General features: G+C 43.2%; 1 protein-coding gene across 1 annotated transcript; it reads right to left on the bottom strand.

The window, feature by feature from the left end:
• Nucleotides 1-1,631: 1,631 nt before the first annotated feature.
• Nucleotides 1,632-7,138, bottom strand: LOC149171347 (uncharacterized). The gene is made up of 2 exons (XM_089425936.1): nt 6,108-7,138; nt 1,632-5,850 (listed from the first exon to the last, which is right to left on the bottom strand). The coding sequence occupies exons 1-2, from the start codon at nt 7,136-7,138 to the stop codon at nt 1,632-1,634; spliced, it is 5,250 nt and encodes a 1,749-aa protein (XP_089282062.1).
• Between the last annotated feature and the right edge of the window lie 8,789 nt (nt 7,139-15,927).

Below are 15,927 nucleotides of genomic sequence, written 5' to 3'. Positions count from 1 at the left end.
TAAGCGAATATTCAAGCTCATAGTCTATGAACTCCTCCTCATCCATAAAGAATAGAGGATAACATGAATTTACTAAGGTTAACTACTTAATCCTGTAAAACTGTAACAAGAAACATGCCAAAATTTATTGGATTATATAATAGCCCATGCGTGGCATGAGAAGAACCCATGAATATGAGCACATCATGAATAAGGGAAACCATTGGATGATCGAAACAATGGTTAAATGTTAGCCCCGAGAGAAGGGAAAAACCAGACAATAAGAAACCCTAAGTGTCACCATCACCCTTAAACTCCCTCTTTTGCCACAAAAATCAACATATGTCTAATTACATTTACTTGCCTTTTTACCATTTATATAAGTCAAATTATTAAATGATTTTTTTAAGTTAAAATTTCATTATATAATTTTCGATAATATTTTGACTTTTTAATTATATGAAATATTTTTAACATATAAATAAATTCAATACATTATATATCTTTAAAATTTTATAAATTATATAATTTAAATTTAATATTAAAAAATATTAAATTCTATTTAAAATTAAAATAAAACATTTTATAATTAATCATATATGCAGTTGTCTATAACGCGACTTTTTGAAAGCCTTTCCGGCTGGTTTTTCTGGTCGAAATCCGGCAGGAATTTATTGGAATCCCAAGTTTGATAGCTAGTTTCTGCACAATGAAAGCGTCCAAGGGGTTTTCCAGGGTGCTGAATCCAAATATGCAGTTAAAAAACCATTTTAACTGCAACAAATCAAGATTTAACCTCAATTTCTTCTGCCGGATTCCGTCACCGGAATCTTCAAAAAGTCGCATTATAGACAACTCCAATCATATAAAAAAAAAAACAAACATTTGATAGTTATGCTTGACTTTGATAATAGTGGTGCGTAGCATATTCAACACTCTCTAACCAATATCCCTCGTTCGTTCCTTATTCCAGAGGAACATTGAATGTTACTTGAAAAGACTGAAATGGCCCTATAACAACGAAAAAGCACTCCACACCTACATTCACAAATTACACATACAATTGGAAAAACTCAAAACAGAGCACTCCTTTACACCCATCTTCCAACGTGCTCTTTTTAAACAACCACAACCTCTGCCCTGCTTGAATAACACAATGTGCTGCCGCTCACAGACACGTCATCTATGTGGGAGAATATTTTTCTTGTTAACTGAAGTTATCCAGTTCAGCGAGTTATTAAGTTGAGTTTAGAGTAAAAGTATTTATTTTGCAACAGCTCAATTAGCTATTAGATTGAGTTATTGTCTGAAGGTTAAATTTATTGGATTTAATTATTGTTAGAAAAGTAATTCTTTTATTGTATGTGTAAGTTAAAAATAACATTTATTTTTTTGTTGCTTTGAGTATTTATAATCTTGTTTTGAGTCTTTATAATCTTATAACCTTAAAAGATTGAACCAAGCAATTCATTAAGCAAGATGAAGATATTGTGCATAAACTAATTCTTAATACCAATGGTTGAGATTTTTTTTTTTTTAACTGTAACGGATATGGGATTTTATTGAATCTGGTGGAAAAGGAGAGGGGCTTTGCCGAGGCAGCCCTGCTTACAACTTGCTTGTGCTTCTAATACAGCTGCTATAACTAACTATTATGGAGGAGTTTCTATGAAGCTATCCTCATTGATGAAGAGCCGCCCTCTGTCCAGTGCGCTACCTTTGTTTGCCATCAAGTCCGCTTCGGTGTTTGAAGTTCTGAGAATATGATATAATTTGGTGGATGCAAAGTATGAAAGAACTCTTTTTAATCTTTCCAGATTTCTGTTGAGACCTGCATTTCGGAATACCTCTCCATACCTCAACTTCTTTATGAGAATCTCTGAGTCTCCAAAAATCTGAATATCCTTGATCCCTTGTCCTCTGGCAATTTGGCAGGCTTTAAGGAGGCTGAGAAGTTCTGCTTGGTTGTTGGTCTTCACGCCGAGGCCCCAGTAGAAAATATCTCTGGAGCGCCCTTCTGGGGAGAAGATGATCCCACCGGCACCCGAGGGGCCAGGGTTTCCTTTAGAAGCCCCGTCAAAGAATATTGTATGTGTGTTTTGAGCTCTCCACCATTCTTGGAATGTTTCATCTGCATCTCTTTTCTTCCAGGTTGGGTGTTCTAGATTAGGTGCAAAGAGAGTTTTCCTATTTTGCAGAGTAAGCTTTCCAATCCAACGCTTCTCTACCTGCTGAAGAGTTGCATCTTCTTTATAGTACTGTTGCTGCACCGTCTCTAGGAGAAGAGATCTAGCCTTGGCTGCTACCTGCAAAGAAGTTAACTGGTGTTCCTTGAAGACCTTCTGATTGCGGGCCAACCAGATTTTCCAGCAGACAAACTTGGGCAGAGCATTCCAGATTTTATTCCAAATCGACTTTTGCGGTATGTGTCGAGAGTACCGACGGCTCCATTCAGAAAAGAGGTCTGGAATTGTTATGTGAGTCGGAGAGGTTATATGTAAATCATGAAGCGTATGATCCCAGACTGCCTTTGCGAATTGACAGTCAATGAATAGGTGTTGCACAGTCTCGGCGTTGCTTCTGCAGAGGGCGCACCAATGAGGGCCAGCGAAACTTCTTTTTGCAAGATTATCGCCTGTAAGGATCTTGTTATGGATCAGAGACCAGACAAAAAAATTGATTTTCGGAAGAGCAGTGGGATCCCAAATGTTTTTCCAAAACGCTGGGCTGTATTTGTTGTTTCCTTTTATTTGATATGCTTTATATCCTTCCGCTGCAGTGTAATCGCCAGTATGGCCCCAGCCCCATCGATCTTGTATTGTTCTGTGGATCGGGGCGGCCTCTTCGAGCTGCTCCATAAAAATGTTCAGTTGATGCTGTAAATGGGCTGGAGGAGCAGGGATTGCCCAACCTGCCCAGTCGCCTCGCTGGTCCCATTCTGATATGTCATAGAGACTTGACTTCCCGGCAGAGGTTAACCACTCCTTAAAACCTGCGATTTCTTCATTATCCCTTATGGCATCTCGCCCCATAATCCTGTCGTTCCAGATGCTGGTTTTCTTGCCATTCCCCGGTATTCTATAGATTTTACAATTGAATATTTTGCTGCTCTTGAGACAGAGCTTCCACAAAAGAGTGCTGTTGGCTGTGTGGTCCAATCGAAGGTTTCTCAACTCATCGCTGGTAGTGTATTTTGAGCAAAGAATGGCGCTGACAGGGTGACTTGGCTCTTTGTACATTTTCCACAGGATCTTGCTGCCTAGAGCAAGGTTGACCAGGGAAGGATCTTTGATTTGCAGACCTCCTTCATCGAAGGGCTTCTTGACTGTTTCCCAGTTGACCAGGTGCAGCTTCTTGTCATTGCCCCTGCCCCCTTGCCAGAGGAAATTCCTAAGCAGTGAGGAGATTTGGTCCATGATATTTCTGGGAGCAAGCAGAAAGGCAGCTTGGTAAATTATTAAAGAAGAGAGCTGTGATTTGATTAAAACGACCTTACCTCCTTTTGTCAACCAATGGCCTCCCCATTTCGAGATTTTGGCTTTGAATTTGCAGATTATGTCACTCCACAGCGATCTTTTGTTCACTCCTGAGATTATGGGAAGACCGAGGTATCTGATGCTCTCCCATTGTGAATGCCCTTTGAATCCAAGAGTGTTGGCAATATTAATGAGATCCTGATGATTTGTATTCCAGCTGAAGACTTCGCTTTTGCCTTCATTTACCAATGCTCCTGAGACTTTGCAGTAGTTCCTAATGACCTTGCCGAAGGCTTTTGCAATTCTGATTGAGGCACCCCCCAGAAGAATCGAGTCATCTGCAAATAAAGCATGATTAATGGGGCTTAATCTGTTGGAGGTTTTGAGGCCCGGGATGGAGCCTGACAGTCTTTCATCTTCAAGTTTTCGGCTTAATGCTTCTGCCATTATGATGTAAAGATAGGGAGAGAGCGGGCATCCCTGCCTGATGCCTCTCTTCGCTTTAAAGAAGTTTGCAGGTCTGCCATTTATGAGTGGAGCTATCCATGGATTGTTCATGCAGGCTTTTAGAAGATTAACAAACTGATTGGAGAAGCCAAAGGAAAGCAAGACTTTGCTGAGAAATGCTCTATTAACTCTGTCAAACGCGTTTGCCATATCTAGCTTTATTAACATACCTTTCTCTTTTCTCTGCTGGCTTGTGTGAATGGTCTCCTGAACTTGGATGACATTGTCAAGGATGTGTCTACCCTTCACAAAACCTCCTTGAGATGTGGAGATGATTCTAGGGAGCAAGGGCTTCATTCTATTGGCCATCAACTTTGCCAAGATCTTATAGGAAGCATTACATAAAGAAATTGGCCTGAATCTGGCAAAAGTTTCCGGATTAGAGTCCTTAGGGATCAGAGCTAGGTAGGTTGAGTTGGTGCTACCACCTACTTTGGCTTTTGACATGAATCCCCTTACCATCCTTTGGAGGTCATATTTTATTATGTCCCAGCAGACTTTGTAGAAGTGAATGGAAAAACCGTCCGGTCCGGGGGCCTTGTCGGAGTCCATGGACCAGATGGTTTTGATAATTTCTTCCTCTGTGACAGGTTTACATAACTCTGCATTGTCCTCAGGCGAAATTAAGGAGGGGATGTGGTTGAGAAATTCTGTTTCCTCCATTTCTTCACCTTGATCATCCGAGTTGTAGAGATTCTGAAAGTGTTGTTCTGCAGCTTCTTTGACTTGTTGATTGCCCTTGCAGATTTGGCCCGTCATAGTCTTTATTTCTGTTATGTGATTCCTTGACAATCTGGCCCTGTACTGCCGATGGAAGAAAGAAGTGTTGCGGTCCCCTCCTTTTAGCCACAGGCTCCTTGATTTTAGTCTCCAATATTCTTCCTCGTTTCTGAAAGATTTATAGGCTGCTCTCTGCGCTCTAATTTCCTTTTCCAAGAGGTTTTCATTAATGATTTTGCTTTCCATATTATTTTGCAGGGAATGCAAGGCCTGGACTGTTGCAACTCTTAGAGAGGTGGGGTTGGGCGCTGGTTTCTTGATCCATTCTTTCAAAGCTTTTTTAGTGAGCTTCAGTTTTTGCTCCCAAACAAAGCTTGGGGATCCTGCGATGGGGATGTTCCAGGATGCTTTCACCGTGTCCATAAAGCCTTCTCTTTCAATCCACTGAGGAGAGAATCGAAAGGGGATGGGGCCCAAGTCTTCTTCATCTTCTAGACAGAGCTGTATAGGCTTGTGGTCCGAGGACAATTTGGGCAGAATTTTTGATGTTATGATTTTCTTGTTCATGAGGAGAGATTGCACTAGGAAGCGGTCGAGCCGAGCAGAAATGTGATCTGTTCCAGATCTATTATTTGACCAGGTGTATAAGCCGTGAATTGGATTGAAGTCTTGTAGATCCCAAATCTGAGCGAGTTCCTCCACGACACCCACCATGGGGTCCTTATGGTCAGTGCCTCCTCTTTTTTCTTTGGCTTTCAGAACAATATTGAGATCACCAGCGAGGATGATGTTGTTAGGGGCTTCCTGTTCGAGGAAATCTGCCAAAGACTTCCAACAGTCTCTTTTTTCTGAATAGTTGACTGGAACATAAAGATTGACCAAAGAGATAGTTAACTTACTTGGAGTGTGGGTGATTTCTGTATAGATCCAATGCAAGGTCTCATGAGTGCTGATCAGCTGGAATAGTTCTCCATTCCAGAGCGTTGCCAGGCCTCCCGAGGATCCCCGAGCGCTGACAGCTATGCCTGAGTTTTTCTTCCATTTTGAGTTTCCGGTTTCTAGCAGGGCTTGTCCTGCTATCTTAGTCTCTTGGAGCATGAGGATATCTGCAGGTTCCGATTTTAAGAGGTCCTTAACTGCTTCGACTTTTGCGGGGCTCCCCAGTCCTCTGCAATTCCAAGAGACTAATTTCATTATTTACCTATGCTTGGGGTGGAACCGCCCTTGGAAGTCCTGGGCCTGTTACTTCTCCCGATTGTCATTTCTATCGTGGATTGGCTCCCTTGGGTTTTGAGCCTTTCTGCTTCTTCTTCTCTTTTTTCTTTACGGGATTTCCTTCCTGGTCTTTTTAATGGCCTCTCAAAGAGTTCTTCTTCTGAAGACTCAGAGCTTATAGCTGGCTTTTTCTTCGCGATGTCAGCATACGTGGGGCTTGAGGGGCTGCCTTGATTGGCTTCAATGTGGATGTCACCTCCTACCTCTTTATTTTTTGGTGGGGTTTCCTCAGGATTCTCATTAGCCTGAACTTTGGTCGGCGGATCTGGTTGTGCCTCCTCAGATCCTTTTTCATTATCTCCTGTTTCCTGAGCTGGGGTATCATTGTTCCTGTCACTTGTTGGAGCGCTTTTTCCTGTGTTTTTCTTTGCTTGGACTGATCTTTGGACTAAGGTCCATTGTTCTCCATTCTGTTTCTCAGCCTGTTCCTCTGCTTTCTTCTTACAGTTTTTGGCGAAGTGGCCGTAGCCATGACAGTGTCTGCATTTAAATGGGAGCTGTTCGTAATCAAGCTCTTGGATGTGCGACCATCCTGCCACCGTGAGCTTGATCGCTTCCGGCAATCCTTCTTCGAGATCCACTTCGACGCAGATGCGCGCACAAGAGTATTGATCTCTTCTTACTGCCTGGTCTATATACTTGCCTAGAGCGTTCCCAATGGTCTGAAACGATTTTTGGTTCCAACAGTGGAGGGGCAGATGGGGAAGTCTTACCCACACCGGCACCGCGGATGGAACATCTTGAGAGGGATCAAAGTCTGGATTCCATTGATTTAGATAGAGTCCCTGCGGCCCCATGAAGTAGGGGCCATTTCTGAATATTAGGCTTCTGTCTTCTGAGCATTCAAAGACAAAGACGAAGTACCCTTTGCCCACGAAGTAACTCTTCACTCCATTTTTTATGAGAGATTGCCAGTTTCTTTGGGTCCATTCCTCCACAGATTTGGGAGAGGGCCATAGGCCTGTAAACTGGCCAATAAGGCCTTTTTCAGCCAGGTTCAGAGCAGCTTTGCAGGTATCCTCCTCTGGCAGGGCAACAGAAGGGATAGATTCCAATCTTTTTATGAATTTTTGCTGGGTCACTGAAGGTTGCCGAACTGATCCATTCGCTATCAGGTTCATAAATGCTGAAACTTCAGGGGGCGGATCCGCAGGGGGAGAAGGGCCCTCATGGGCCTCCATCTGACAGCAGAGGGAGGCAGGGAGCTGTGCGCTGGGGCGCAGCAGCCAGGACGGCGCAGCGGTCTCAGAACCCTAGCTTGGGCGGGCCGAGCTGCAGCCAGTCGAACGGCGGTTCGAAACCGCTAAATTTTTTGATTATTTTGCGTTCTTGTTTTCATACATGCACTCATTTGCATAAACCTTTCTCCTACATGTATTTTTATTTCAAATCAAATGCGCACCAATGGTTGAGATTTTGAACTCTTAGAATATGTGCCTTTTATTTTTCATAGCAAGCCCAAAATTAGTTAACCGCATTTACTAATGTGGTTGAATATATTCGACTATGTTTGATAGTCAACACTCTTCAAATTCTGTCAAACATAATTAGCTATTATTATTATTGATGAATATTAATAGTGAAACATAGTCAACCATATTACTCAACAAAGTCAAGCAAAGTCAACCTTTATAGTCATTGTTTAGATTGTGGACCATGACAAAGCTTTTAGATTATTTAGATTGTTGGGTTTATAATATTTTTATTTTAATAGAGTTTATAATATTTAGTTTATAACATTTGGTTTGTAACATTCACATTTACAATATTTGGTTTATAACATTGGTTTATAATATTTGGTTTATAACATTAGAGTTTCTAATATTTGGTTTATAAAATTAATCCTAAGGGCTTATTTTTTCCGAGGAAAATAGAGTTCGTAATTTCTATTAAAAAGAAAATAATAGAGATTACATGTTGTTGATGCCAAGGCATATGCAGTAGTGTGGTTTTACCACTGATCAAAAGAAGTTTTACAATAAAACATCCTGTAAGTCCAACTGAGGATACGGTGATTCTGTATCCATCCAAAAAGAAGCAAAACAGTGTCTCACATATAACCATAAATAGACAGAGTTTGAGGTATATGAGCCCTCATGCAGTGAAATAAAGTATAGTGCCGATCAGTACTATGCTGTTATATACAAAAATATGAACATGTAGATCAAAAAATTCTAGGTGGGGGGGATTTCCCCCTGTTGCAGGCCGTCAATATATGGACGATGATAGAATCTGTGCATCCCCTCTGGAGTGTATTCTTCAATCAGCCAGTCTCCTATAGGGCGATCCGCCGCTTCTTTCGAGAGCCGGTCAGCAAGTGCATTTCTTTCCCTGTAGATGTGAGAAACAGTGATCTGGTCAAAATGTGTTTTTAAAAAAACAATTTCTTCCAAGATGTGTTTCAAAGAATATGCATGACATATAGATTTATTGTTTGCCCAATCAATCACAATCTTTGAATCCCCAAAAATTTGTATTTGTCGGCAATGTTTGGATAGAGCAAAGTAGAGGAGATGTCTCAGAGTGATAAGCTCAGCATGGTTGTTGGAGCCTGTCCCAAGTCCCAATCTCAGGTGATAATAATGAGTTTCTGTTAGGTGAAAAACAATACCCCCCCCACATCCTTGCAATGGTGCTGCGCCGTCGAAATAGGCCCAAGGCATATCCTTGTTGATGTTTTCAGGCAGGATGTTCCTGGGAGTGTTGGTTTTATTCTCAAAGGGGATTTCTGTGTAGGCCACGCAGATAGATGGCGGAAGAAGTTGCCAGTTGACTCTGTAATCCTCGAAAATTATAGCATTGCGTTTGTTCCAAATAAACCAGGACACCACAGGTGGTAGGTTCCTGGCCTTTTCGGAAGACACCGCAGACCACCATTGATCCCAGGCAGAGGGTATATCAGCACCGTGCCAGACTGTGCTAATGTTGAGGGCCCGTGTGACTTGTTGCCAAATGTCCTTTGTAACTTCGCAGGTAAGGAATAAGTGAGGCGTTGATTCCTCCTCTTTTTTGCAGAGAACGCACCAAGTTGGTCCATTGAAAGCCCGCTTCTTGAGAATGGCACCTGTAGGAAGCTTGTCAGCTATTATGTTCCACATTAGAAGTCTGGCACGAGGCTGTGCTTGTAGCTGCCAGATATCTCTCCACCAATTTTTTAGAATGTCAGGTTTCTTAGCTTCAATAAGCTTTAAGTAGCCAAGCTTTGGTGCATAAGAACCCGATTTAGCGGGCGCCCAAATTAGTTCATCTTCCTCCTCATGTAGCTTAATGTGTGATTCGGTAAGTGCCTGAATGTATCCTTGCCAATGTGCAGTCCATTCATCAGGTAGATGCCACTGCCGATCCGTGACCCATGCTTGTGTAAAGATAGTTGATCGATGGGGATCACCGATCTGTGCCAGATATTTAATGCCCCCGTTGTTGAGATGTCGGATCAAGCCTTCCGGCAGAAGGTGTGCGTTCCCTGAACCAGGCCAAGGGTCTAAGCCGATGCGGACCTGTGCACCATTCCCAATTTTCCATAGCAGATTATCACGGATCAGAGGCATAGCTTTTAGTGTGGCCCTCCAGATCGCGGAAATGCCCAGGTGGTTCCAAGTAGGTCTGCGAAGCCATTCAATGATGTTGGAAGGCCAAATATATTTTTGGTGTATTACTTCCGCCCATAAGCTGTCCATCTTGAGGAGTGACCAACCCTGTTTCGCAGTTAAAGCTTGTGCAAAATCTGAGAGGGATTTAATACCCCATCCGCCCCATCTCTTTGGCATGGAAACGAGGGACCATCTGGTCCAAGCAAAAATCTTTCCCTTTTTATTGCCATTCCACAGGAACCTATTACATATTTGTTGAATTTTTTGAAGAATGCCTTTTGGAATCCAAGTGAGTGACATCCAATAGACAGGGGTAGCCTCGAGAACAGATTTGATCAATAAAAGTCTACCGGCTTTTGACAGTAGTCGATGTTGCCAGCAGATGATCCTTTTTTCAATTTTATTTATGAGCCATGACCAGTGTGCCACTTTATATCCATCCGGCCTTAATCTGAAGCCAAGGTATTTAATGCCATCCATCATATGACTTTCCAAGTAGGGGAAATGCTGGATCGCCAGCTGAGTTTCCTGTTGAGTGCATCGCATCATAGATCTGGTGGATTTGTCCCTGTTGATTTCCATGCCCGTGGCTTTACAAAAGAGTAGCAGAATATCATTTAAAGCAATGATGTCTCGGACACTTCCATTAAGAAAGATTAAGATATCATCAACAAACAGTAAATGGGTGAGAGAGTACTGTTCAGTGATTTTGAGGCCGCTGATATCACCATTCCTTTTTGCATCCGCTATGAGCCTACTCAATCCCTCCATAACAATGAGAAAGAGTAGTGGGGAAAGGGGGCAGCCTTGCCTGATCCCCCTATTTATATTAAAGCGGTCCGAGGCTGCACCATTGATAAGGATAGCAAAGGAAACAGAGGATACACATCCCATAATCCAGTTTATGAGCAAAAGGGGAAATCCCAAATGAGTGAGGATCATCTTAAGGTAGAGCCAATTTACTTTATCAAAAGCCTTTGCAAGGTCGATCTTTAATGAGATACCTTTAAGATTCTTCAGCTTTATGGAGTGTAAGGCTTCCTGGGCAGTGCCTATGGCCTCTTGGATGTGGCGGTTTTGGAGAAAAGCAAATTGTTCCGCAGAGATATGTGTGGACAGGATAGGTTTAATGCGATTAGCAATGATTTTGGCAATTATTTTATAGAGGCAGTTACAGAGGGAGATAGGGCGAAAATCATTGAAGGATGAGGGGTCATCAGTTTTAGGAATCAAGGCAATGAAGGTCTGGTTCATAGGAGGATGAATGTGCCCTGTGATCCTGCTTTCCTCAACGACAGCCAATAAGTCCTCTCCCAGCAAATCATAAAAAGTCAGGTAGAACTCCACTGGCCAACCATCTCGTCCTGGACTCTCATCCTTCTTGAACCATTTGAGAGTACTTTCCAGCTCTTGAGTAGTGACCGGTTGACTGAGGTCTTCAATGTCTTCCTGCCCAACAAACCGAGGAAACTTTCCTGCTAGTCTGATAATGTCTGGAAGATTTACTGTATTTGGTGCCGTGAAGAGTCTCTTGAAATGTGAAACCCCCATTCTAGCAAGTTGCTGGTGTGTGGTAGCCCAGCCATCTGGTTCCTTTGGTAGCTTCCAAATGGTATTTGATGCCTTTCTGCCATTGGCGAGGTTATGAAAATACTTTGTATTGCTGTCCCCGGCTTTGAGCCAAATGGCTCTGCTTTTGAGTCTCCATAGTTCCTCCTTTTCTTGTAATAACTTCGATTTTTGCCCAAGCAACTGGCATAGAAGTGTTTTTGTAGCGTCGGTTTGATATCCAGCCCCTCTCTCATCAGTCAATAGAGCTATCTGTTCTTCAGTATCCTTCAGTATCTGGTCATCTCTTTTCCGCTTTGATCTTGCCCAGATCTCGGTCATAACTTTGAGCATCTTTAGTCTTTCGCAGAAATCCAAAGCTTTCCTCTGATCTCTCAGCGGGGGTTGTGATGCCCAAAAATCCGTGACCAGCTTGATGTAGTCTGGTTCTTGGAGAAAGCCAGCAAAGAATTTGAAGGGGGAGCGCGGCTTGGATTTATTGTCACTGATCTGTAGAAGAATCGGGTGGTGATCTGATAGACCCCCAGTGCTGACCCACTGTCTGTATAAGGGGAACAATTGTATCAATTCCTCATGCATCATATATCTGTCTAATCGCCTTCCTAGAGCAGCCTCTCCTGTACGCTGGTTGTGCCAAGTGGGGAGCTTCTTGTTCATGGGGATATCCACAAGATGGTGAGCATCTAGTAGCATGTTCATTTGCTCCGCCAAAGGGTCACACTGCGCATGATGACCCCAGGATTCCCCAACCCCCAGAGAGAAATTGAAATCGCCCCCAATTACTGTATTCTGAGTGATATGGTTGCCAGTTAAGAAATTTTGCCAGAATGCTAGTCTATTCTGATTAGGCCCATAAATATTTATAATTCTGATTGGGATGCCCAGCTCTCCCATGATAATGTCCATCCCAAGGAAGCCACTGCCCCCCCAAGCAGAGAGAGGCCTGCTTTTTCTGGGGTTTATTCCAATGAGTAGACCACCAGATCTGCCACAGGCATCCAGACCATGTAAAACCCAGCCCGGGAGCATAGCTTGTAGACTTTTCTCCGCCACCTCGGCAGTGTAGAGGGTTTCCTGAAGGAAAATGATGTCACATATAGACTCTTGCAAGAGTCGTTTCAGAGCCAGTCGTTTTTTGGGGTTGGCTAGTCCCCTGCAGTTGTAGGAGAGCCAGATCATGGGGAACCGTGGGTCAGGGGCTCATTAGCTCTAAGTGCCCGTTCAATAGTAAACTGTCGCCCCATGGCAACATCCGCAACCGCATTAAGCTTAGCAGAAGAGATATTGGATGGTCTACCGCGCTTTTGCTTGTGGTGCCGACCAAGGGATGATCCCAGGCCCAGAAATTTAGAGCGAGCCTGGGACCTCAGATGGTAATGATGAGAGCCGGATCCGACCGGAGAGGGTGGGGAGTCAGGACATCCCAAAACCGGATTATGGGAGGGGGGTGTGGTAGAGAAAGTGGGTGGAGGAGGGGCAATGGTGCACAGGATGGAAGGGAGGGAGACATTTTCTGAGAAGGAGGTCCGATATGAAGAGTGCAAAATTGATTGCAATTCATCAGAAAAAAAAGGAGTACAGATAGGAGTGGATGCATTACCCGGATGAGTAGGTGCAGCCTCCGCCGACTTGGGTGCAGCCTCTGCAGTCTTTGAGCGAGTACGCGGCGGCCCTGATGAAGACGCTGCCTTCCTTCGAGTATTCTTTTTTGCACTATCACCCGTCTTCTTGATAGGAGTCTCCTGTTGAGCCTGTTCACCTTCTGTTGTTATGTTAGCTCCAGCATTTTGTTCCACAGTAGTCTTCTGTCGAGGTCCTTTAGTATCCGCAGAAGTCACCCCCGAAATCAATGGACAATCCTTATACAGATGGCCAATTTTATGGCATCTTCGGCAGCGGAAGGGAACGCCTTCGTAGTCCAGTAGCTGTTTGCGGGAGACATGGCTATGGTGCAGTATGATTTTTTCCTCTAGACCAGGTCTGGTGTCCAAGTGGACTAGGATTCGAGCCATAGTCCTGGTGCCCGTTTTCTCGTATGATCTGTCGTGCTCCAAGTATGTACCAAGTGTGTCCCCGATTCTCTTGAAGGCATACGGGCTCCAGAATTGCCATGGCAGACCAGGTAGGCGAACCCAGATGGGTCCAGCCCCCAATTGTTCTCGTTCTGGATCAAATAGAGGATCCCATCGCTTGAGCATGACTGGAGCTAGCTCAATGTGCCAATACTGTGAGAGAATCCACTGGGTATATTCGGGACGATGGAAGTGTAAGGCGAACCAGCCCCTTGTGAGAACCATTACCTCTGGTAATTCTTTTAGCAGTGAACCCCATATCTCCTCCACCCAGAGCTTAAGTCGTTCCGCAGTGTAGGTGCGTCCACGGACCCTGCCGACCAGAACCTTGTGAGAAGCATCCATCACATCCGGCAGTGGAGCTTCTGGCCCAAAAATGACGCTAAAATCCGAATCAATAGCTCGAAGGCATCTGCCTTTCGTCACCTTCTCTGAACGCTTGCCAATGGGGGTCTCCTTCAGAAGTTTGCGACAGGGATCAGATGAGCTATGCTGTGCGGAGCCAGCGGATCGAACTGGTATCGGCGGGGTAGTGAAGCAGCCCGAGCGGATCGGGGAGCGAGGAGCCGAGGTGCTAGTGCCCGGAAGGAGGGGTAGGGAGGAGTGGAGGGGGAGCCGTTGGGCCTGCGGCATAAAGGAAACTGAGGGTGAATGTGAGCTTGATGGGGGCGGAGGCGGAGGGGGCGGAGGTAATGCAGGGCGATTATGAAGCTGTAGCGGAGCGTCCAGTGTAGGCGAGTTCTGGAAGCATGAACCCAATAGCTGTATCGTCGCAGGGGATAGGGGTGGGCATTCAAGAGGTGAGGCATCCGCAAGAGTGAAGTCTGGAGTTTTATTCTTCCCTGAATGCGGCAAGTGCCGCTGCTGCGATGAAGCACCTGTCTCAAAGCCCAGAGCAACACTCCGCGGAATCATGTGAGGCCTATTTGAGTGAGCCCAGATGTCCTGGTGAGGCGTGGGGTCCGCCTCATAGTCAACCAAGTCTTCATCGCCCATGCTGACTGTCGGTGCAGAGTGAGCCAGAACAGGAATCGATCCGGGGACCGTCCAGCGGAAAGGAGGGAGGAGTCAGTGCGCCAGCGGAACCGAGAGGGGACCGCAGAGTAAAACAAAAGGCTCCGTGAAACCCGAAACCGCTGTCGGTGATCAGGCCGTCAGTGCTGTCAAAACCCAAAGCCCCAAGTGCAAGTCGCCATGAGAAGGGGTCGCTGTAACAAACCCTAGGTTAGGGTTCCGCCATGGTAGCCGCCTGCGAGAGCTCTCTCCAATCCTAAGGGCTTATAATATTAATCAAAAATGTTTTTAGATTAATCCCTTGGGTTGATTTTAGGGTTTATATTCCTAGGGTTATCCTAGGGTTTGATGTTGTTCCCTTGGGTTTTTAATATTAAGCCCTTGGATTTATTAATCCATTAGGTTTATAATATTATTCATAAGGTCCATGATATGAATTTGAGGTTTAATGTTTATTTTAGGGTTTATAATATTTATCATAGGGTATTATCCCTTTAGTTTATAATATTAATCCCTTAGGTCAATCTTCAATCATGGTCAACCATAGTCAAATGTCGCATTGTGACAAAGATTGTCTCAAAATGAAAATCAATCATGGTTAACCATAGTAAATATGAAAATCAATCATGGACAACCATGGTCAACCATGGTCCAACATCACATTGTGACAAATATTATCTCAATACGAAAATCAACCATGGTAAACCATGGTTTATCATTACCAACCATGGCCCAACATCGCATTGTGACAAAGATTTTCTCAATATGAAAATAAAACATGGTCAACTATGGTTAATCATGGTCAATGATTGTCAATAGCCATGGTCACATTGTGACAAATATTGTCTCATGGTCCAACATCACATTGCCACAATCATGGTCATCCATGGTCAACCATGGTCGACCATGGTCCAACGTCACATTGTGACAAATATTGTCAATATCAAAATCATCCACATAGGGTCTATATTCCTTTAGTTTATAATATTAATCCCTTGCATTTAATATTTATCTCTTGGGTTTATAGTATTAATACCTTGGGTTTATTAGTCTCTTGGCTTATAATATCAAGGGTTTATTACTGTAAGATTGGAATAGTATAAAAATGTTTCTAACATCACATTGTGACAAACATTGTATCAATATGAAGATAAGACTAACAATCATTGTCGCAATGTTACATTACATTGTAACTTATTCAATGTTGCATTGCTACATTACAAAACTTGGATTTAATAGGTTTATAATATTAGGGTCTTTTAATATTTGGTTTATTATATTAAAGTTTAATGTTGGGTTTATAATTTGTAATATTAGGGTTTATAATATTAATTTGAGGGTTTCCTATTAATCCATTGGGTTTACCAATCCCTTGAGTTTTTAATATTAATCCTTTAGGTTTATCAAAGTAATCCCTTGCGTTTAAAATTACCCCCCTTAGTATATAATCCATTGAGTTTATAATATTAATCCCTTAGATTTATTAATTCCTTGGATTTATAATATTAATCTCTTGGGTTTACAATATTAATCCTAAGGTTTATAATATTAATATTAGGGTTTAATATTAATCTTAGGGTCTAATGTTATTCCCTTGGGTTTATAATCCCTTGGGTTTTTAATATTAATCTAATGGGTTTATTAATCCCTTGGTTTTATAATATTGATCCTAGGGTTTCTAATATTAATCATGGGGTTTATATTCATAGGTTTTTATATTAAGAC

The sequence above is a fragment of the Pinus tabuliformis genome, chromosome 4_2, assembly GCF_031772625.1.
Source record: "Pinus tabuliformis cultivar Carrire ecotype Pingquan chromosome 4_2, CPIR1, whole genome shotgun sequence".
NCBI lineage: Eukaryota > Viridiplantae > Streptophyta > Pinopsida > Pinales > Pinaceae > Pinus > Pinus tabuliformis.
This window is presented reverse-complemented; position numbering and strand designations above follow the sequence as displayed.